We start from the raw sequence: 24,121 nt of genomic DNA on the forward strand, positions 1-24,121 counted from the left end.
TTTCTCTCAACAAGTCTGGCTACAAGAAACAGCATCCATACCCCTCCCCACTTTGGGCAGGGTTTCCAGAGCTGGGGGAAAGTCTATGTATAGTGTGCTGCCACTCCACCAGGCTCAGAGTGAGTTAACTATTGTTACTACAGGAGGGAAAAGGGGCCAGGGGCTCATTTTCCAGAAGATTTCCTGTGGCTTTGAGGCAGCAGGCCTTACAGTGCTAGCCCCTCTAAGAAAGGAGATAGGGGAAGGGCCTCAGACTTTCCCCAAAGACCCAAGGAAAGGTCAGACTCATCAGCAGCCACCCAAACATAAGGGGAGATGAGAATAAAGGCCACTGGCCTTGTTACCCACACCTAAGATACTGCAAGTGCTGTGGGTTCTAGATACTAGGTGGGGTAGTGCCTGAATGCAAGAGCTGGGGATTAATGCAGTGTTCTGGAACTCCCTAAAGGCTAACCTTGTGGAACTTGGGGGACAAGGTGGGACTTTTGTCTCCTACAGACAGAGGCTGAGCTGTGGAGGAGCATGGCAGGCCTTGCAGCACGGGGTGGGGCTAGCCAGTGCCTATTGTGGAAAGCCTATGAAGTTGGTCTGAGAGTTCAGTTCTCTGATCCATACAAACTGAGCCCTGAAGAATTTACAGCCACCTAGGGACAGGCTCACATCTTGGTGCAACTCCCCTGATTCCGCTGTGTTTACACCTGGGAGGCATTTGGCCCGTTTGAAAAGGTGCAGGTCCTTCTGCTCAGATTGATGTGATGGCTCTGGCTAGAGTCTGTGTAGGGAGATACTGCTCCTCCCTCCTTTTGCAGACAGGCAGCACCAGGCATCATGTGACCGTCCCCTCCTTTCTGTTCACCTCCCTCCCTCCTGGAGACAGAAGCTCAAGCCTGACGCCGCTGAAAAGGCAACTGCACTTGCCTTATTCAAAGACCTAAGGAAATTCTCTTTGACCGACACATGCTTCGAGCTCTGTTACAAGCTAAAGAGAAAATCCATGCAGGTAAATGGCTGGCTCCTGGTTTGTGGGATATGGGGAAAGGAGGTTGGGGAGGAAAGCCCTCATTTAACAGAGCTTGAATCTGCCGTATGCACAAGGGGCTGGTTGATTTGCGTGCAGCGTTTTGAATAGGTAGATGGCAAGGAGATGAGATGGTGGAACTGAGGTAGTAAGTTAAAGGTTGGATGCGGTGATTTCTGATCAATTGCAAGGCAGACTAGTGGTTTGGAGACTCAAAAAATGAAATCAATCTTCTGCAATTTTTCTGTGTCTGCTGCTTTGATTAAATGTGTGAAGTCAGAGCGGCAATGGAAAAGAAGATATTTTGTAGGGGCGGGAGGTGACAGAAACAGCGGGCGTATGCAGGGAGTGCATTGATATTTTTTTGGGACGTTTTTCTTTGGGAGACAGAAAAAGAGGACACCCAGCTGCATTTATATAGGTTTGGAACTGTTAAGGTCCCTGCTGATGGCATGCGTTCTTAGAGGGGAAGAAATTATATCATAAACATATTAAAATAAATATAACTGCAGACTGTACGGTAGCAAAATCGATCATTCCAGTCGCTTAGGAAAGAATTTGGTTCTAGAAATTAGTAGAAATGAAAGAAAAAGATTAATGATGCTGTTAAGACTGCTTTTGAATTAGAGTGCTTCTCTCTTTAGCTGAAGCAAGGTTGTTTTTCAGATCCTTTTATTTCATCCTGTAATTTGTGAACTCTCTAGGTCTTCCCCGCACCAAGTGACAACCCTATGGATATTTATACAATAAGGATTCCGCCAAGGGTTATATATGCATACTGACCTGCGATTTATTAAGGATTGATTGACCTATGGGTGTCTCTCCTTTCAAAAAGCTCAGTTGGGGCATCTGTGGCTAAAACAGATTTTTTTTTTAAGAATAAAATGGTTATGAAGGGGAGGCAGGAAAGCATTTTATTTAACCGATGAGCAACAGTATCCAGTATTCTCACCTTATATTTTTATATGGGGGGGGAGGTCTTGTAACCGAGAGCCCACTTAGAACATGTATGCTAAATAATTTGCCCTCTTTTATAATAAAGCTGCCTCTCCTGCTTTCAAAATGACTAGACACACTGACTATGCTGTTTATCGATAGTATATGAAATGTATCAGTCATAATAAATAAGCAGTTAGGGTTTTTTCTACCCTTTCTCTTTCTTTCTTTCTCTCCCTCTCTCCCCTGTTGTTGTGATATGTGCGTATATGTATGAAAGAGAGAGAGAAGCAGCATAGATAGATAGGCAGAGAGAGAGAGAGAGAGAGAGAGAGAGAGAGAAAGAGAGTCATCAATTTCATCCAGAAAAGATCTTCAAGTGGGATCCCCTGGCTCTGTGGCTCTTAGCTGACAGCTGTAGGCATCGCTCTGTCATTCACTCCCAGCTCACCCTTTCCCTATGCGCGCGCGCACACACACACACACACACACCAGCTGGTCGTTTTCCCCGTCCTCCTCCTCCTGATCTCCACCTTCTCTACACGTTCACACTACACACTGAACCACTCCTGCTGTACATCCCTCCTCCCCCTCAACACACGCGCACACATACATATACAGGCTTTTTTCACACTCCCTCTGGACGTGCACCTCGCTTGGTGTCCTCACTCACACACAGGACGCCTTCCCACACAAAATCAATCCCATTCATGTGGCTCCCCCACATACACAAAATCACCCACATTTGCCCCTTCCTGAAGCCCTGTTCCTGGGCCCCCACCTGACATACATAATCATCCCCTCCCTGCACTCACTACTCCCTCCCTCCCGCTACACACAAACACACACACACAATTATCACAATTACCCTACAGTGAACCCCTGTGCCTCTCCCCACCTCCCACGCACACACCTCTCTCTCTTACGGTGTCACATGCTCACAATCTCTCCCATTCTTCACTCCTCCCCTCCATACATATGCAGACACACAACTCATCACCACGACGCCCCCAAAACAAAAAATGACTCCCCCATACACAGTTAATCCACTTCCACGTTATAACCCCCACACAGCTCCACCCGTCCCTTTCACACACATATGAAACCAATCTAAACAGTGCCCCATCAGTCGCACAGGGACCCACAATCACAATGTCACATGCACACACAAGGCTCCTCCGCTCATACATCCCTTTCGAGTCCTAAACACACATACACAAACGCATACAGTAACACACACATTCGTCCCGTTCCCTTCACTTACACATAGTAACCTCCTACTGATCTGTCTCATTCAGACACAAAATTACCCCGTTTTTCTTTCTCGCACAAAATGTCCCATACACAATGACGCTTTCATACAAGTACTGTAGTAAATTGACACCCCCAAGTGATCCCCTCTCTTACCCACACAACCCCCTCTACACAAACACACACACCGACTCCACAAAAACACACTGCTGCTATCTCTCTTTCACCCACGCACTGACCTAACAATCATACACATTTCTTCTTACCTCCCCAAATACAGATGACCCACAATCTCACATACACTGACCCTCACACATTCGCCCGCGCGCACACACACACACACACATTGCCCCCCCCCACAGACCCACAGTCTCACACACATACTGACACCCCACAGAGCCACAGTCACAAACACACCGACACCCCAACAGACCCGCGGCACAGTCACACACACTGACACCCTCCCCCCCGCCCCCCCAAGTCCCTCAGACTGGCCCAGTCACGCGCACTGTTCTCTCCCCCCCCGACTCACAGTCACATACGCACACTGCCCCCCACACGCATACAGACCCTCCAGTCACGCACACGCAGAGAGACGCCTCCCCCCTCCGAACACGAGTGGGGGGGGGGGCTGGGGGCTGCGGCCGGAGGGAGGCAGGCAGGGGATGCCGCGGCAGTAGACGGGCAGCGGCGGGACCTGCAGGGATGCGTCCCGCTTGGGCAGCCGCGGGGTGGGTAGGGGAATCTTTTCTCTGGCCCCGGCTGCAGGGAGGGGCGGGGCGGGGCGGGGCGAGCGGAGGAGGCCGGGCAGGGCTGAGCGGCCTCGGGTGCTGAAGCCCGAGCGCAGGGGCCGGTGCGCGCGGAGCAGCCGCTCAATGCGGCACGATAAATTAATGCCGGATACGAGGAAAGGGCGTTAATTGGACCCTGCGCTGCGGGGTCCGGACGCTCCGTGCCCGGGCTGGGGCAGGCACAAGCAGGGCGGACGTGGCTGGGGCTTGCCATCTCCTGGGGTGACACGTTTCCATTAGGCGCTACCCAGTGTCTCCCACGGCTGGCCCCGACTAGGGGGATAAGCCTCGCTGGTGCCCGCCTGCTCTTCACTGCGTGGTGCTCGCAGTAGGTGACCGCCGATTCGTCGCTGTCGCTGCTCTCCATGAAGTTTCCAGTCCCCCTGCTCCCCTTGGGGTGCTGGTTCCTCTGGGGAAAAACAAGCAAACATCGCTGAAGTTGAGAAGAGGCAAATAACATGTAAAGGGGGGGCGGCACGTAGCGGCTCTGCACACACCGGGCGCGTGGGGCTGCGGGGTGTGAGCGCCCCGGGGAAGGTCCGCTCGGGGAGGGTTGTGCCCCGGAGCCACACGCCCAAAAGCTACGGGGAAGGCTCAGCACCAGCCGTAGAGAGGAAATTCGCTCTGCCTGGCGGCTGCGGGCCCACAACGAGAATGGAGGTGGGCGGGGGAGGAGGGTCGCTCGTTGGCAGAGTCCTTAAAGCTGAGGGAGCGATTAGCAAATACGTATCTGCCGGGAAACATATACATAGGAGTTGGGGGCGGGGGGAGAGAGAAATATGGGGGACGCTCCTGGAATGCTTTGGCTTGAGAGAGCTCTTCGGAGGAATAGCCTGGATTGTGGCAAATACATCGTTCATTTTATTTTTTTTTTGAAAAGGGGGGGGGTTGCCCCTCTTAAATAGGGATATTTAGGTATCTATGCAAAATACTGGAGCCTAGCCCAGAGGGATTAAACACCTGATATTAGCTGAACTGTGCATAACGTCAACAGCAAAGCTGATGCCATTCGGATGTTCTCTGCCGTAACAGATAATTTAAGTAGCAAAAGAGGTCAGGTGGCAGAGAAAAATATAGTTTGAAAATTTCAGAACACCTCTAAGAAACCATTAGAATTCTGCCTCACCCTGTGAAAATAATGCCATATAAATTCAAACCAGCTGATCCCTGCAGGGAGTTTGATCTACTTTACATGTTCTTAAACATACTGGAAATAATCAGAACCAGCCTAGGTGGCATGACATGCATTAATATTGCCCTATAGTGTCACAGATGCAGATATTCTATTAAATGAATTAAGTTAAAGGGAAACTCGGGTATCAATAAGAATAATTAACACCTTTTAACAGTCCTTCCCTTTTGAGCATAACAAATTCTACAAAAATGAAATCTGGTACTAAAAGGTTTCAGTGTTTGAAACAGTAAGTAGCAATCTTTACAGAGGCAATAGCACAAAAAGCTTATTTTAGCATGAGTACAATAAGATATAACAAGATAGAAATTCTCAGTACCTCCAAATGTATTTACAAGTTTCTTTCCCCAATTTTAAGCAATGGTTCCAGTTAAGCATAAACTCAGATAAATTATTAGTCATGTGATTTAAATGTTTGTAGGATATAATTTGATATTGGTTTGTTTTAATTCTTTGCAGATTAAAAAAAACCCACAAACCCCTTGGATCATAGGTTTGGCCTTGTACAGGAGAATAGAAGAGAAGCTGTCACGCTTTGCATGTCAAGTAGCTACTGAGCTGCTTGACAGCTTCTGGATTCCAGCCCCCCGGGAATGAGGCAGCATAGGAAACCATGAGCAATGAGTCCTGTGGTCTGCTTCTCCGGCGGTAACACCATGGCAGGCAGTCCGTGATCCGACAGGAGGATCTGTCCTAGGAAGGCAGCGCTGGAATTGGTAATTTATTCCCTGAGAAAGGAGAGGAAAAACGCTTGGGAAAATACAGTTGGTGGATAACGTAAAAAAAAAAAAGTCCACACGCATTAGGATACTGATGCATTCTTGCTGGGTTTGTGGTTCCACTTGGAGAAAGGTTTTTTGACATTATTCCCCCATTCCAAAGTTGGTAATGTGGGGTTTTGGTAAAATTTCTGCTGACTCGTACATCCCTAGATACCTTTTGAGAAACCAAGTTGATCAGTGAGTAAGCCTATTGGTGCCTTCTTTTTTGCTGAAGATCTCTTGCAGTTCAGCCAGATTGACCACGCAACACGTGGGTCATTCCTTCTAGGGGATCCCAGCTCACACGTGCATCTTGGGCACTCACATCCTGAGCCTCTCAGACCAGGGAGGCATTTACAATAACCACAGTGTAAAGGGGAAATAAGAGTGAGTCAACTGTCTAGTCTGAGAGGTGACTGGAAAGATTTTACCCTGTCTGCTCCAGCCCCCCCACCACCTCTCCCCCCTCCACACACCCCTATCCCCTGCCCAACCCCACAAAGCATGGGGGCTGTGCTTCTCAAGCGTGGGGGCTGTCTCCTGCTGTGGCTGGCCCTGCTGCTGGGCTGCTGGGCTGAGCTTGGCAGTGGTCTGGAGTTCCCAGGGGCTGAGGGCCAATGGACCCGCTTTCCCAAGTGGAATGCCTGCTGTGAGAGTGAAATGAGCTTCAATATGAAGACACGCAGCTCCAGTGGGTTGGTCCTCTATTTTGACGATGAGGGGTTCTGTGACTTCCTGGAGCTGATCTTGACCCAAGGGGGAAGGCTTCAGCTCAGCTTCTCTATCTTCTGTGCTGAACCTGCCACTCTGCTGACTGACACATCTGTCAATGACAACCTCTGGCACACTGTGGTCATCCGCCGCCATTTTAAGAACACAACAGTGCTCATTGACCAGACTGAGGCAAAGTGGGTGGAAGTGAAGTCCAAACGGCGTGACATGACTGTCTTCAGTGGTCTCTTCTTGGGTGGGCTCCCACCCGAGCTGCGCTCAGCAACCCTGAAACTGACGCTGTCCTCGGTGAAGGACCGGGAGCCTTTCAAGGGCTGGATAACTGATGTCAGGGTCAACTATACACAGGTCTCACCTGTAGAAAGTCAGGAGGTGCGGCTGGATGAGGAGCAGAGCCGCCAGTGTGCCAGGGATGATGTTTGCCTCAATGGTGGCATCTGCTCGGTGCTCAATGACCAGGCTGTCTGCGACTGCTCCCAAACTGGCTTTCGGGGGAAGGACTGCAGTGAAGGTAAGACTTCACTTTAGTTTGACCTACCAACTGCTCCCTTAACGGAGGGGAAGGGTAGCAAATAAAGACTGCATGGTGTTTCCTCCATAAAAGTGAATCTCTCTCAATCTGATCTGTACTTTCTCCCTCCCCACCTCATCCCTGACCCCTCTGTTATGTCTCAGTCCTCCCTCGACCATCCTCCAAGTGTTTCCATGACAGAATATGGTGCAATTATTTTCTCCAAAATTGGGAGAGAGGAAAGTGTAATCTGGGATTCTTTTTGAGCCAGGGTGTAATCTGGGGTTCTCCTTCACGGTAAACTAGGGTTGTTCCTGTTGATGGTGACCTAGTGGTTATTTGTGGTGTGGGAGGGAGTAATATGGGGTATTCATGGTGGAGGAAAGGGCAATCTGAGTTTACTCTTAAGAAGTGGGTAATGTAGAATTATCCTTGGGTAGGAACCTTATTTGATTTTTGGTAGGTAGAGCGGAGAAATTATCTGGGTTTATTTTTTGTTGGGAGTAGGGAAGGCCTGGATTTATTCATCCTCCATACTGGTATATTTATTGATATCAGCGTCTGCTACATGCTTGAAGTACAATAGTGATTTATTTGTGAAATGCCTTAACTGATGAAATAAGTTAAACAAGGGGCTTATAGTTTCACACCAAGGGGAATGCATAGTATTGTAATATGTTTAGCAAGTCTAATGCCAATCACATAGACAGAGGGTAACAAGGGAAGTGGAAAATATTTACCCCAAAGCTGGGAAATAATTGAATATTTATAACCAGTAATAGAGCTAAGAAAAGGAGATGTTCCCTGGTTTCTTTCTTACAAATAAATCACTTAGGAAATGAGACTCATCTTCAGTGTCCATTATTATTGGGGATTTTGAAGCAATGTCAACATTTATTTTGCAAACATATCTAGAGCTTTTTAACAATACATTATTCTTAATTTTGCTAGTTCACGTGCAACTACTTTGCAGTTGTGTAAAATGAGAGAAAATTTGTGTGTGTGTATCTAGAACAGAATTTAGGGATATGTGAATGAGAATTATGAAAAATGACAGAATATATTAAAGGAAATAATAAAACTTCATATCAAAATTATAATGTAAAAACATAAAAAGAAGGTAAAATAGGCATTATGTATGCCAAATGAAGGTGGTCATTGAGCAGCTGCATGAGATTTATGGCTGAGTAATCTGTCTATCATTTTTATCAAATTAATTTACTATAGAAAAGAAGAAAATGTTATTTGTGGGTGATCTTTATTATGTAACACCTTCTGTCCTTAGTGTCAATACTTATATATACAGTCATTCTGCATCTTGTTTACTTTGTCAGGTCTGCCATTTGTTTGGGAAAAAAATTCAAGTCTTTTTACATTTGTAAATATCATTACAATGAAAGAACAATAAAGGATAGTTTCACAATGTAACCAACTTGTACTTTCACTAGCACATAATTCAAGACACTGTAGGATGAGAACATCTTTTATACCGATCTAAATAATGTTCATTTTTTTAATATGTGGTACCAGATACCACTAGGCATGTGTGAAATATTGAGGTTTCCTTGTTTCTGTAAGTTAGCTCCTCTTATAAATCATGGAGAAAATGATCAAGTATTACAGTTTGGTTACTGCAACAATGGCAATTACAGTTTGTTATAAGATTAATAGATGAGAATACTCTATAAAAACAAATTATTTGGGCACACATTGCTCTTAACACCTCAAAGCAGTTTATTGAAATATTAATATAGATAAAACAATTACATGTAGAATAAACAGAAAGTGAAAAATCTCTTCTTTAAGTTAGGGAAGTAAAATAAAATGATGGCAGGTATTTTTAAAGGCAAACCATATTACTCTATTAATATTAGAAACAAATAAGAAACAATATATATTGCAAAATGTCTGATTAACACATATAATAGAGAAACTATGTAGTAAATAGCATTTTGAAGCCCAACATTTGGGTGAAATCGTGGCCCCATTGAGGTCAATGGGAATTCTGCCATTGACTTCAAAGGGGCTAGTATTTTACACGTTATGTTTTGTAATCTCTAAGAAGCCTTATAAAATACTCAGAAGAAATATAATTTTAGCATAATACATATGTGCTCAGTACTGAATAATTATATAGAACCTAATCCTGTTTCCATTGAAGTAAAGGGCCAAAGTATCATTTATATCAGTGGGACAGGACTGGGCGTATCATTTTTATTTGTTAATTAACCATTCAGAAGCAAACCTGTCAGCTTTTGAGGAAGGAAATAGTGGCTGTTTGTATCCACTTTCAAAGATTTGAACTACTATGTAATTACCTTGTTTTTATTATGAGAAATTAGATGGCACAGAAAATGGAGAGGGAGAAGGTGATACCATTGTGCCATCAAATCCTGCTATTGATCTTTACGTTCTTTATGATCATGGCAATTATAGCAATAACTTATTCTATTACCCAATAACTTTATTAAGGGTCAGATCTGGCATTTCTTGTGCATGTGAGTTTCCCAAAGGAGTAATCTAGGAATGCAGAATTGGTACTTGGAATGGAGTGATCTAGATGGATATGTTTCAGAGTAGCAGCCGTGTTAGTCTGTATTCGCAAAAAAGAAAAGGAGTACTTGTGGCACCTTAGAGATGAACAAATTTATTTGAGCATAAGCTTTCGTGAGCTACAGCTCACGAAAGCTTATGCTCAAATAAATTTGTTAGTCTCTAAGGTGCCACAAGTACTCCTTTTCTTTTTTTCTAGATGGATGTCTTTACTTTGTTCTACATTTTCATATTTTTTTTGACTAGGGATAGTACACCCTCTTCTCATTTCCTTCGGCCTTACTCTTTTATCTGAAACTGTAACCAAACAGGTCCAGTTGCATTTTTTTCCTGAGCAGGAAAAAAGTTCAGTAAATTTATTTTTCATTATTTTTCATTTTATATACCTCTGCACCTTTTGTTCTGGCTCAGGCCAGAGTTCTAAAATACAATGAGATATTTCTAGGCCATAGGAAAATAATAGTAACATAGCTCTTTCAAAATTTCCACTGATATTTTGCAGATTTGAGAGGTCTTGATAATTGACATGATACCATCCCTGCAGTCCTTAGGATGGGATTTTCAATAGCACTTATGAGGTATAAGAACTTTAAGAAAAAAACTACTGACTTTGAATAGGTCCATTGGGAGTTAAGTGCCTAAATACCTTTGAAGATCTGGGTATTAGGCACTTTTGTAAATCCCATTTCTTTAGTCTTTACTGAGGCAAAACTCCAATATAAGTACCAAATTTCACAAAGCCTTATTTGTGTGAGAAATCTTTAGTCAAATAAGTATTCCCATTGGGTTTGACTCCTCTATTTCTTGCTGGTGTAGATCAGGAGTAGCTTCATTTAAGTCAATTGAGTTACACCAGTTTGTAAGTGAGAGAAAATTAGATACACTGGATTCAATTGAATTACCTGCTTGAGTAAAGATTACTCATGGGAGTCAAGGTTACAGACTCAAGACCTCAGTCAGTAAGAGTTTTGGGCCAAGTATGAACAAAAGAACAAGCATTTTGCCTGAGTATAGACGGTATTGGGCCCAAAGGTTAGAAAGGAATTCAAGCTTCCAGACATTTATCTGAACTGGCCCAATCCTCTATACTTTTTAAAGTTGGCCCAATATTATCTGTAACCCCCAGTTATAGCCTTAGAAACTTTGTGGCATGTTATTCCACATGTTTATGGATATTTTCAATATGGATTAGCTTTCTTATAGTGCTTTATGATATTTAGTAATATTTATGGCACTACACTCAAATAAAAAAATACTATTGTGGATTACTTCATCATGTCCCCAAATACTGCAAAGCTTCCAAAATGAAACGATGGAGTCAGTAGTAACATAAGTGTACTTGACATTAATTTTTGCTTTTATTGCATTTCATATGCATTACACCAAAAATATTAGCTTGGGATGTAATTTGCTATTGAAATAGGCAAGGGAAATTTTATTTTACATCATGGAAGTGACTTGACACAAAGAACAATGTGAAAAGTTAGTATAAAAAGTTTATCTGAGGAATATGACTCAGGGTAAAAATATTATAGTGATTCTATTCAATACTAACAGTATGCAGGTTTGCATCGAGAAAAACTGGTGCATTTTAGTTCTGGGATTGGGGAAAACTATTCATCAGAAAGACTGGTCTTTAAAATCTGATTTTTGGTAAAGTGAATTAGGATCCTGGACAGCTACAGAGGAAAGAGAATATATGTTCAAGAACTTTCATCTCTCCTTCCTATTTTGCTCCTTATTTTGGAAATTCATAACCTAGAAATAAGAAAGCTTTTTAAAATATTGAATTAGTCTAGCAAAACAGGAATTTTATTTAAATATATATGCAAAGCCAGAACAGTCAAATGTATCATTTAGTTCAGTATTCTGTCTCTGACAGTAGCCTATGCCAGATGCTCCTGAAGAAGGATGAAATAAAACAAACACATAATGCACCTAAAAACTTTGCACTGGCAGAAATTTCCTGCTCACCCCAGAAAATATGTATACCCTCATACTTTTTTAGTTATTTAATTACTAGACTGATCTTCATATATATGCCTTCTTTTTTTGAATATTGCTAATACTTTTGTCTCAGTCATATCCTGATGTGGTGAGTTCCAAACATAATTATTCTTTGGATTAAAAATTATTTCCTGTTAATATTCATTCATTTTTAATTTTGACTGTCCTCTTGTTTTTCTGTTAAGGGAAAGAATAAGGAATAACCATGTAGCCATTCACAGGAAGGGACTCCTTATGATTAAATCTTCAGCAATTGATTCCAGCTGTGGATTGTGATCTGTGGAGGTGATTTTTCAGTGATTCAAGCCCATATGGCTCAAACTAGCCAGCCTTTAGATATTTTTGTTTAGGTGGTAAAATAAGTATTTTACTAGTCTGTGTTTATATTTGCTTCTCCATATTGGCCTGTTTTTAAAGTAATCTACTATTCCAAGTCCCCATTTGAAATCCCTCATGTTCTAATTTCACTCCTGTCATGCCTTGCTTTTGAGCATAATATGGAAAACATGTCGGTATTAATAATCTTTGCAAGGTGCATGTTTGCCTGCAAAGCTGTTCCATAGTCTTTTGAGAGCCCTCAGTTTTATATTGGAGGGAATCATAGCCACCTTCGTTGCATCCTCATTGAACTCATAGGTAATATTGTGGTCTCTGAAAAACACAGCATATGACCATAAAATTTACCATGGGCAAAATTTTTCTCCTTCCTCCTTCAGATCCCTTATCTTCAGTATGCATCTCTGTTACATTATCAGTACTTTTTCCACCTGTGGAATCCCCATCACTGGCAATGGCTATCGGGTGTTCTGCATGTGAGATGAGTGCAGCATGTGCTATAGAGATCCACAGCTGACTGAGTTAAGGATAGCTTTATAGGAAGCTTGGAATTTACTTTAAATCAAAACCTTTTAATATTTTAAAATAGTTTCTTTTTTATAATTACAATAAAACATTTTTTACAAAATAAACATTTAGGAAAATAGTCCCACAAGCCCTTTTAATTAGAATTCAAAACAGTGGATCCTTTGCACTCAGTAGTATGTAAATAGAACTATTATGATACCATTTTAAGCTATGATTTTGCATGTTTTTGTAAATGCAATTTGATGCATTAGTTTGTTTGCCAGGACTTTACATAGTAAGATATTGATTTCACTGTGTTCCTCATGTAACATCACAGCAATTCAAATACTGTGTCATTGGTTACAAGAAACTGACAGGCAGTTTTATATCGTCTTGTAAGAGGGCTGCTTGTTGCACATTGCTAATCGTGTATTGTAATTCTTCCAAAGGACCCCTTACTGTATAGCATGAATCTTAGTACCCCAAAACCAATATTTTTTTATATAGTGGGGCAGATGTTCCCCTCTGTTCCAATCCCCAGTGCATGTGATATTTCACTCGAGAGTCCATATTGCAAACCTATGGAAAAGTAAGATTCTAGAAAAATATGGCAAGAAATTTCAATCCTAGTGGTTTTATATAGGAGCTTTTATTAGGCTGGTTATTCAGAAGTCCCCAGTTATATAATAGATTAGTATAATTGTCAACATATGTAACAACTGCTGATTAAAAATAGCTGTTGTGAGGTCATTAAAGGCTAACTTTAGGTATTTGGTACATTTAGGTCTTTCAGCTTTTTTGTATATATAACGAAAGTGCTGGTAATAACTTTAAAATAAAGGTCCTGATCCAGCGACCATTGAAATCAATGGGAGTATCTGAACTGACTACAATGGCAGTTGAATCAGGGCCCTGTAAACTTTGAATATGTTGTCTTTTAAAAAGTGAGCTGTTATTTACTAGGAACACATAAAAACTTTCCAGGGTGTAGAAAAACATTTTCTCTCTTTTGCTACATTCTAACTGAAAATTGTATAAACTGATTTATGAAATTTGATTTTACTGGATTGTGAAGGGTATACCAAGAATTTGTGTGCAAAATTGAAGCTGAGGGCTAATTAAGATGACTGAGTTAAAGCCTTTCAGAAATGGGGTTTATGCTAGAAATGTGACAAACCCATAACTTTTCTGCTGCTGCCAGTGCCACCATAATAAAGAAAAAACTGCCAGACAGAATCCAGAATATTTTTTTTCTTAACACTTAGATGTTATTTATTTATTACACTGAACTGGAAGCTAAGTTTTAATATTACCCCTTGAATAAAATAGTTTTGGTTCTTCCCACCAAGTTTGATCCTTTCTCCACTCCCTCCCTCCCTCCCTATGCTCCATTCATGGGATCTCAGATCATAGATAGCGCTTTTCTGGACCAACATCGCAATATGCAGCATTCAAACTTGCAGAAGTTTAAGTTTAGTTTTGTCATGCTAGAAAGCAGTACTTTTTTGAGAGTTCAAATTAATGTCTGAACCATTCTCTTGGCCACAGATGTATCCATTATAACCAGCATTCACAAAAAGTCAGTAGCTAATATAAGCATAGAAGGGTGGAGCACAAGATTTTGAGCCAGCCTTGATACTGTGTAGTACTGGACAAGCTGCATCATCTCTTTGGTTTTAATTTCCCCACTGTAAGATAAGGTATGATGAAACCTAATGATACCCAACTACCCACCTCACAGGAACACTGGGGATTTTCTGTCTGATCTTCAGCCTTTGAAGGATTAGACCTTATATTATTAACCCCCCGCTGTGAAATCAAAGGTTTGCAGCTCACTCTAACATCCTGCAACATTTTCATTCCACATAGCCAGCTCTCATCAGTTTGCTCTCCAGTTGCTCCCCATCCCCACCATCTGTATTAAACTCACCATCCAGCATGTTGCTCATCTACTGTGTATAGCATCTCTTCCACTAGGTAGGCTGGAAATATGGAATATTAGATGTGAGCTAATAGGCAGGGGAGACCCAGGTAGCAGTTGGCCAATCTGGTTTTCCTCACTGCTGTTACACTCCCATTCTGCCACCCTCTCCAATATTACTGTGCTCTAGGCTTGCCCCGTGCATCAATGAGGACCTAATAGTCAGTGTTAAGAGCACAGAGGAGAACCCAGACTCCCCGTAGTACATATATAGCATATTCTCTATGCAGGGGTGGGCAAACTTTTTGGCTCGAGGGCCACATTGGGGTTCCAAAACTGTATGGAGGGCCGGGTAGGGAAGGCTGTGCCTCCCCAAACATTCCCCCTCAATACCCCCCACCCCGCTCCTTATCCCCTGATCGTCCTCTAACCGCCCCCTAGGACTCCATCCCCTCTCCAACCCCCCTGCTCCCTGTCTCCTGACTGCCCTGACCCCTATCCACACCCCCACCCCCTGACACCCCCCAGGACTCCCACGTCCTATCCAACCCCCCTGTTCCCTGTCCTCTGCCCTGCCCCGAACCTCTGTCCCATCCAACTGCTCCCTGTCCCCTGATTGCCCCCCAAGACTCCCTGCCCCTTATTCAACCCTTGCCCCCACCCCCCGCCCCCTCACCATGCCGCTCAGAGCAGCATGTCTGGCAGCCACGCCGCCCGGCCCGAGCCAGACACACTCCCGTGCTGCCCCGCAGGAGCGTGCAGCCCCGCCGCGCAGAGCACTGCCCACGCGGCGCCATGCCTGTGGGGGAGAGGGGACTGTGGGGGAGGGGCCGGGAGCAAGCCTCCCAGGCCAGGAGCTCAGGGGCCAGGCAGGACGGGCGAGAGGCCGGGCCGGATGTGGCCCACGGACCGTAGTTTGCCGACCTCTGCTCTATGCTGTGCTCCTTTGTTTTTTTTATGGTGACATTTCATTCCCTTTGACCCTGATACTGCCCCAGGATCTGCTAGCATGGAGCTGTGTACTCGTATAGAGATCCATTGATTTCAGTGGGTCTCCACACCAGCACAGGGAATCCATGCTAGGGGATCCTCATGTAGAATCAGAACCTTTATTAGTTTCTGATTAACAGTTGGAATTTAAAAAAAAATAACCTTTAGTGTCTCTAATTTTTTGACTCCTATTAGTGTTTATCAATAACAACTTTTATTTAGCTAGATTCTTCCTATTCATGTATTATTTTCCTGTACAGTTAACCATGAGAGAGAGAGAGAGCCATCAATCAATCAGTAGTAAACATACAGAGAAATCCTTGCGTTCCTGAGTTACACCAAACATATTCAGCTAATCCAGTTTGGCTTGGATGAAGGCAATAACCTGGTATTTTACGATAAAGAGGGGTTTAGATACTAGTGTTTTAGATCACTGATTGTTCTGTGTTACTTTAGCCATGCCTTGAACCTTGAGCCATTGAGTTACACTCCAGTAAGCAAAAAGAAAAGCAGTACTTGTGGCACCTTAGAGACTAACAAATTTATTAGAGCATAAGCTTTCGTGAGCTACAGCTCACTTCATCGGATGCAAGTACTGCTTTTCTTTTTGCGAATACAGACTAACACGGCTGCTACTTTGAAACCTGTCATTATGCAAGACTCCAGTAAGCAGTGAATTCAGTAGTCCTGGTAGATAGTAGATAGGGAGCAATCCTGCAAGGAGCTGAGAGCCCTCAACTTCCATTAAAGTCAATTTGAAGTCCCATTGACTCATGTTTAGAATTATGGCAAACCCAGTAACCTGTTGATTCCGAACATAATATTCAACTGGGGACACGAAAGGAGAGGAGGTCTGGGGTGAAATAAGTAAACTGCTGATTCTGATTGTAGGTGTAGTATTCATCTGGAAACTCTATAGAGAGAAGGTCTTTCATAGATTCAAGTATTTTAAAATATTATTTTAAAAATCATGCTTACAAACCATTGCATAAACTGAAAAGTTGTGAGTAATTTTGTTTTAAATTTAAAGGACTCAATAGTTTATTGGAAAACAGGTGCTTTACCAGAAGTGAGATTTTTATAGTGGTGATAATACACGTCTAATTTGATATGGACTTGTATCCAATAAAAGCAACATGGCCATTGTTTCCCACCATCGATTGTGAATTTTGTATATTATGCTTAACTATATTATGCTGTAACCCAAATCAGACCTGTGCTTACTCTGTGGCCCATTGCATGAGATTATGAAAAGCACTACCCTGTTGATTTTGACCTCATTTTACTTAAAAGCATAAATGCTAGGTTCCTGTTATTCTTCTAAAGTCTCTCTGTAGTTAAGAATACATGTGCAGCCATTAACAAAGTGTTTGACATTACACTATGCAACTGGAGATATATATATAGCAGTTCCAAAATTTCAGAATAACTTCTTAATTTCGGGTGCATCTTGACTCTGCCTTGCTGTTTGTCTTATGTATTTTAAGTGTTTATAAAAATGACATTTATTTAGCAGAAATCTCCTTGAATATTTTCATTCTTAAAAAATTAATATTGAGGCAAGCATACTGTATGTTCCATAAAAAATAGAGATATGCTTTGCAGTTCAGGGATCTTACAAATATATAAGTCCTAAGTACTTATTATCAGCTATATCCTGAAAATCTTTGTGTGTAGAGATAATCAGATGAATCAGGGATACAGGATGAGGCCCTGTATACTTACATTCTAATTCTCTCAAAACTGAGTCCTTGATTCTGCAAACACTTATGCATGTGCTTAACTTTAAGCATGTGACTGCAGTGAAAATACCTAAATAAACTTAGCACACATGTGTAAGTATTTGCTGAGTAGTGGTTTACCCTGGGCAGTTCCAGTCTTGTACAGTAAAGGAATTGATTCAGTATGCATAAAGTTGGCAGAATCAAGTCCTAATTGATGCAAATAAGACAATGAGTAGCACACTTCAAAGAGCATTTTAAGTCAGAGAGGAATCATCATCCTAGCCTCTGAATCATGCAGAGACAATGAAAACCGCATTAATACAAGCTAAGGGCCTAATGCTGTGAACACTTCTGCATATGAATAAAACTTTATCTATGTAAGTGTTTGCAAGATTAAGTTATTAACCTGGAAAGTATGGGCACAAGAGGAGGAGGGGAAAGTGGGGAGGAATATAGCATTTTCTTTCAAGACTACAAATGCCTCTGTGCATAAACACCATGCATTTGGGACTTGGGGTTATCCGGAGGTGTGCTTGGGTAGATGAGGTCAGAAAAGGGAAAAGCTGCTCTAGATGGCATAATTCCCTGGAAAGCCAGTGGACTTTCCTCTGGAAAATCTCAAGAATGTTAATGCTGACCCTGTTGTCATTGCCTCCTCTAAAATTTGCCATCTTTCTTCATTGGACTAGAGATGGGTGAGAATGATTAAGACACTGGCACAACCTAGAAGCAAATAGCAGTGTGCCACCTGACACAGTGAGGCTGCTTGGGGAGGGCATCATGGGAGCAGTTCTGTGGTGTTAGGCTTCCACCTGGATGACCTGAAAGCTGCAGGCTTCCCTGCTACAGATCTCAGGTCATCTCTGTTTAGATGGCCATGCCCACTGCCTCTTCTGCAGACCCACAAATTCCTCTGTTGCTCAAGGAGATGATGCTTTGTGAACACAAATTTAGGTTTCCTATAGGGTTTCCTGCAGGTAGGGAGAAACTAGCATTTTTTATTTTGTAGTGTCATTAAATTGCTATATACAGATTTTCTCAGAGTTACAATGTAGAATATAATAAGGTATCAGCCTGATTCAGAAAATAATTCTTTTGTTCATAATGTTTACTGAAGATTATAATTCTGTACAAACAGATCTTATGTCACTACAGACAAAAATAAGTATTACACAACCTGTTTTATTTAAGGGGTGGTGCATAGCTGTGCTGTCCCACGAGTGCCCCAGGGACAGAGCATGACTAACTCTTTTCTTTCTTGGCCCATGTTGATTACTACCCATGTGTGCTAATTGCTGGTTTGGGTGGATGCAGAACCAAAACTCTGCCCATTCCCCCATTCCTGCTGGCCCTGAGTGTCATGGGAGGGGAGTGGAGGAAAGTTGGGCATGCAACCCTGCTTATCTCTCTGCCTCTATGCCAGTGAGGCCATTAGGAGAAGCAATGAGCAGAAGCAGTATTTGGGTTTTTTTAATTTCAGTTTTCATTGCAGAGTTCAAAAATTAGAGGGAATCCCTGCATCAGTTTCAAAGTTCTAGTATAAAAAATACTGTTCCAGTCTGTTTCTTTTTCACACTGCTGTAACTCAACAATGACTTTTTTCAGTAATTGAAAATTTTATAGGCCACAATGTAGATTTCATGATGCCATTAACACAAATCCATTCATAAAGTTTTAAATGTTCAATAATTGTTTATTGTGCAGTGGTTTTTCTTCATGTATCTATCTACCTTTTAAAAATATCCACCCTTATATCAGCATCTAATTCCCATTTTACGGTTTCAGGTAGTATTGGAGTCTGTAAAAAAAGAATGTCATGTTGCATATCCATTAAATAACAGTTGATGATTAAAACTCTTACAAAGGATTATGAGTAAATCATCAATATGCAGTCACACTTCAAAACTTCACTGACATTTACCAAGGACCCGAATCTCCCACTAAGTCCTTGTAATTGGTAGACTTTGATGGACCTTTAATCACAAGATGGAAATGGAATTGAATCCTGTTTCTTTCTAATCCTGAATCAAAACAAAAAAGAAAAAACACTAAAATTGGTTAGCATAATGTTATTGCTTTAATTTAAAAGCACAAAAGTAAAGACATTCAGAATTAAAATTCATACTAATGGCCAAATTCCATGTGTGTGATTGATACACACTGATAACAGTATGTTAGCTGTCCTAAGGGCAGAATTTGTCCCTTTGTGTTTAACTCATGCTAATATGCCTTCAAGTACTGAAGAGATCTGTAAGCAGTATATGTTGCTGTATATGTTGCAATTAGAGATGGAGCCAAGCTGAAAAGTTTGAATATGTTACTGAGATTTTACCATGATAGAAGTTGTTTTGATCTGGGATTTTGATTTGGGCCTACCTTTGTTTGCAACACCTGAGCATATGAAGGCAGACTAAGGACAGAGTTAAAGGCCCCATTTCAGAGCATTTCTCAACCTCTTTGCACTCCAATTTCTCCACCTGGAAACTGGAAACAATAATACTTTCCTATCTCTGAGGCCCAGTCCTTCAGTTCTTACACACCCAAAACTGTCACTGACTTCAAATAAATTTGGGGTTGTACAGGGAATGCAGGAATAGGACTCAGGTGTTATGAGGATTAGTTAGTTAATATTTGTGAAGCACTTTAAAGATGAAAAGTGCTTTAGAAATGCTAAGTATTATCAATATTAATAAAATAGTTCTAAAACTCTTTGCTTTTGAAGGTTTGCTATATTCAACAGCCTTTGCTAGCCAATTAATGGAGTGAAATCACTGTGCCTGATACTTATCTCCCATCAATGTAAATCAGGATTAATATCCCTGAAGTTAATAGAGCTAAATCGTTGAAAATGGGTCTGAGATCAAAATTAGGTCCACAGATATTGGATGAAATTTTACCTGCTACCTCTGGTCATAAAGAACAGTGTTACAATTGTATAACTATTAAAGCACTCAACAACCAAAGTCCAAATAGGATTAACCTTGCCTACTACTGCGTGATATTACCCTCTGATCCTTGTAGGGAGATTTTCCTTTCTCATCCAAATGCACAGCAGCATGTTAGTAGCTCAAAAATGAATGGCAAGAGGCTTTCCTGCCTTGATTCACACACGTTATCTATAATTACTTATTCCACCCTTTAATTTGCCTGTATTTGTGCAGGCATAACAAAGTGACAATGCAATTTTCAATTGAAAATTACAAAAGAATGACTATGAGAATCACATACTTTACCCCTGCCCTCGCCCTTCTGCAAATGTGTACTAGGCTGCACTAAAATACCTGCCCTTTGAAACAAACATGTCTGTTTTTTTTCCACCAGTGCATTTGAACTGATTTTCATGCGTCTTTTGCTGTTTTCAGATACCCATTTGCTGCATAGTTTTTAAAACCTAGCCCCATATGGCCAGTTAAATTCTCTCTAAATACAAACAACCTGACTGTTGCAAAGCTATTTATATATAACAAAAAAAACCCTCTGTTTAAAAACATAATTAAGGTTGCAAAGTCAAGGATGTCAGAATTAAAGTTGCTTGTGCAATCTTAATTGAACCCTCTTGTGCATAAATATTGAGATACAATCTTTAATTACATGGTCACATACTAGTTTTTCTACAGGACCCCTGCTTCATTCAGTGCAGGTCGGATGGTGCTCACTTAGTGAAGTGAACTTAATGAACTTAATGAGTCAATATTTTGTTTTCTCCTCTATTCGTTGTGTTTTCCCAAGTGTATTTGCTGCACACTATTCACGCACAGCTCTGAAGTCAGAATTATTCACTTCCTTGAGGGTTTTTTTATAGCACTCTTCACTACAGTATCTGAGTGCTACTCAAATATTAATTAATATAATTCCAAAACAGCCCTTTAAGGTGAGATGGTGGTACTATCTCTGTTTGACAGACGGGGAACTAAGTTACAGGCAGATTAAAGTCAAAAGCATCTGCTTATTTTTGGGTGCCCAATTCAAGACATGAAGGACTGATTATTTTTAAGAGAGTATTTAGCATTATATAGCACTGTATAGATTCAAAGTACAGCTCCCATTGACTTCAGTTGCAGCTATAAGTGCTCAGCCCTTCTGGAACTCAGACTCCAGGGTCTCAAGTCAAGCAACAAGAAAATGAGGAACACACAATTAGTCGCCACCTCTGCAACGTATTTGGTTCAGGTGACTTGACTAGTATCCCATAGGAACTCTATTACAGAGACAGAAATAAAATCCAGTTCTTCAAGGCAACATTTAACTGCCTTAACCATGAGAACCTCCTTTCTCTTCTTGCAATCCCTTTCCTCATTCACTACATCTTCCAACTTCTGCAAACTAATGAGGCAGGGGTCCTACAGAAAACAGCCTCCTGATTCATGCCCAGATCAAGTTTATGCTGTGTTTATGCACTTTATCAAGTGCACTGAATGGGGTTCTGTGGGAAAATAGTATGTGAGCATGTAATTAAATACATGTGGGTATCATAATATGCACAAGTGAAACAAATTAAGGTTGAAAAGGCATCCTTAATTCTGACATTTTCTAATTTATGAGTGCTTGATTTTGCAACTGTAAAAATGTTATTTTAATGTAGGTTTTGTGTGTGATTTCTAGGTTTTTCAAAAGCAAACTGAAACAAACCCAGAAATATTATGTGGCATCATTTTGATACTCGCATGTAATCATCAGGGTCGGAAACTTTACATCCACCACACAGATCTCTGACACTTGAGCTAACAGAGTAAATGACAGCAGCATCTTGTATATGCACCAGCAAGTGTGAGACTTAAGAATTTTGGGTTCCATTTCAGGCTTTTGAGGGTGGTAATTTCTAGTGCGTACAGACGTTTGACCATTTCCTTCAAGTGTGTGTTCTGGTGCCCGGTCCCAGCACACAGCAGCCCACAACTTCAGTTGCAGGGAAAATACTGTTCAGCCCTGAGCTGGAGTACAGCCAGTGTAGATGGAATCTTTGGAGAATTTAACTGTAAAGTCTAGAAAGTCTGAACCTATCATGTGTGAACTGTGATTTTTCAAATGCTTATTATTTGGCCAAATTTCATCAGATTTCTATGGAGATGGCAAAAGGCACAACTCCCACAAAAATGCCACCCCCTGCCAAATTTCAAGTCCCTGCTCAAAAATATAGGGGCACTCAAGCTTCCCACAGAAAGGTCAGTAACCACAGTTGCTAATATTTAACAGCTCATGAGAGAGTTCAAATATCTACAAAATCTTAACAAAATTCACACTAACATATATCTCTAATCTATCTGTCTATCAATAGACAGATATACAGTCCATCCAAGTCTTTGCTGTAATGCAGTGGTTTTCAAACTGCGGTACTGGATCATGGAAAGTAGGGCACTTGGTTGCGGTGGCTCTGGTCAGCACCGCCGACTGGGCAGTGAAAAGTCCTGTTGGTGGTGCTGGCCATCTAAGGCAGGTTAGTCCCTACCCGTTCTGACAGTGCTGCGCCCCAGAAGTGGCCAGCAGCAGGTCTGGCTCCTAGGTGGCGGGGCCACAGAGCTCCGTGCACTGCCCCCACCCCGAACACCAATTTTGCACTCCCATTGGCTGGGAGCTGGCCAGTGGAAGCTGGGGTGGGGGAGTGCCTGTGGATGAGAACTGCGCGGAGCCGCTTGCGCGCCTCTACCTAGGAGCTGGACCTGCTGCTGGCCGCTTCCAGGGTGCAGTGCCATCCGTGGTGACAGGACAGTCAAGAAGCCTGCCTTAGCATTCCCGTTGCACCTCTGACTGGGAGCTGCCCAAGGTAAGCCTGTGTCCCAACCTTGCACCCCAATCCTCTGCCCCATCCCTGAGCCCCCCCAAACCTGGAGCCCCTTCCTACACCCCAAGCCCCTCATCCCTGGCCCCACCCCAGAGCCCTGATCCCCTCCATCACCTCAATCCCCTGCCCCAGTCCTGAGACCCCCAAACCAGGAGCCCCCTCCTGCACCCAAACCCCTCATCCTTGGCCCCACCCTGCAGCCCTCACTCCCGCACCTCAGCCCTCTGCCCCAGTCCTGAGCCCCTCCCAAACCCCAAACCCCTCATCCCCAGCTCCACTGGGTCTCCGGCATCAACAATTTTCTTCAACTAGGTCTCCAGAAAAAAAGTTTGAAAACCACTGCTGTAATGGGTTTTTCTCTACCTCTTTGTTAAACTGATCCTTAAAACAGCCAACCTCTTTTACATGCAGAGCTGTTCCCTATAGGAAATAAATAGCACCGGACATAATCAGATCCCAGTTGTCTCCAGTGCTATTTGATATCTCTGAAAGCTGTTTTGTTTTTGTTTTTGTTCTGGCCAGTGAGGAGAGTATAAATTGAAGCAACCTGATCTTAGAGTCACTTAAAGTATGTCCCCAGCCCAACAGCACTCTGCATAAAATATTTTTTCCTTCTCAGTACAGAAATAAAAAATACTGCATGGGGGGTGAGGTACAAATTTACTAACCTGATGAGATTCTAGAATGGCAACAAACATTTGGGTTTTTGTTCTCCATCACATCCAAAAATTGATAATTGGATATTTGACCACCATTTATTCAGAACTCAAAGTACACTCATGCTCAAACAAAATCTTATTTGACATTTTTTAACATTAATACATTAAACAAGATTTGGCTTCTTAATGAGTAAAGACAAAATTGTTTCAGTTTAATAAAATATCCAGAAACAAAATGTCATGAATGGTGTTAGAAGGTTCATGCTCTTACTTGTAAAACCTAGCCAAATAAAAATTATTATTATCTTTACATAAGGTTTCTGTTAATAAACAGTGATAAAATCATTTTTTTCATTGTTAATATTGCATCTCCAATGTTTGTAAAACAATAATACTTTATACATAAACAGCTAATTATTTTTTAACAATTTACTTGACCCTACTTAACCTTGT

The 24,121-nt window shown here is 42.0% G+C and overlaps 1 protein-coding gene across 41 annotated transcripts in view; it reads left to right on the top strand.

The window, feature by feature from the left end:
• Window positions 1-863: 863 nt before the first annotated feature.
• Window positions 864-24,121, top strand: part of NRXN1 (neurexin 1) — a 1,286,326-nt gene continuing 1,263,068 nt past the window's right edge. For 38 of the 41 annotated variants that reach the window (XM_038395424.2, XM_043511917.1, XM_043511928.1 and 35 more), the window contains exons 1-2: window positions 864-1,000; window positions 5,648-7,192. In XM_038395424.2, coding sequence (XP_038251352.1) covers window positions 6,454-7,192 — 739 coding nt within the window. In that variant the 5' untranslated portion in view covers window positions 864-1,000; window positions 5,648-6,453. Of the gene's footprint in view, window positions 1,001-4,038; window positions 4,457-5,647; window positions 7,193-24,121 lie in introns of those variants that run through there. The other 3 variants (XM_043511931.1, XM_043511926.1, XM_043511915.1) reach the window with 3 other exon arrangements.

Source organism: Dermochelys coriacea, chromosome 3 (assembly GCF_009764565.3).
Source record: "Dermochelys coriacea isolate rDerCor1 chromosome 3, rDerCor1.pri.v4, whole genome shotgun sequence".
In the NCBI taxonomy this organism is placed as follows: Eukaryota; Metazoa; Chordata; order Testudines; family Dermochelyidae; genus Dermochelys; species Dermochelys coriacea.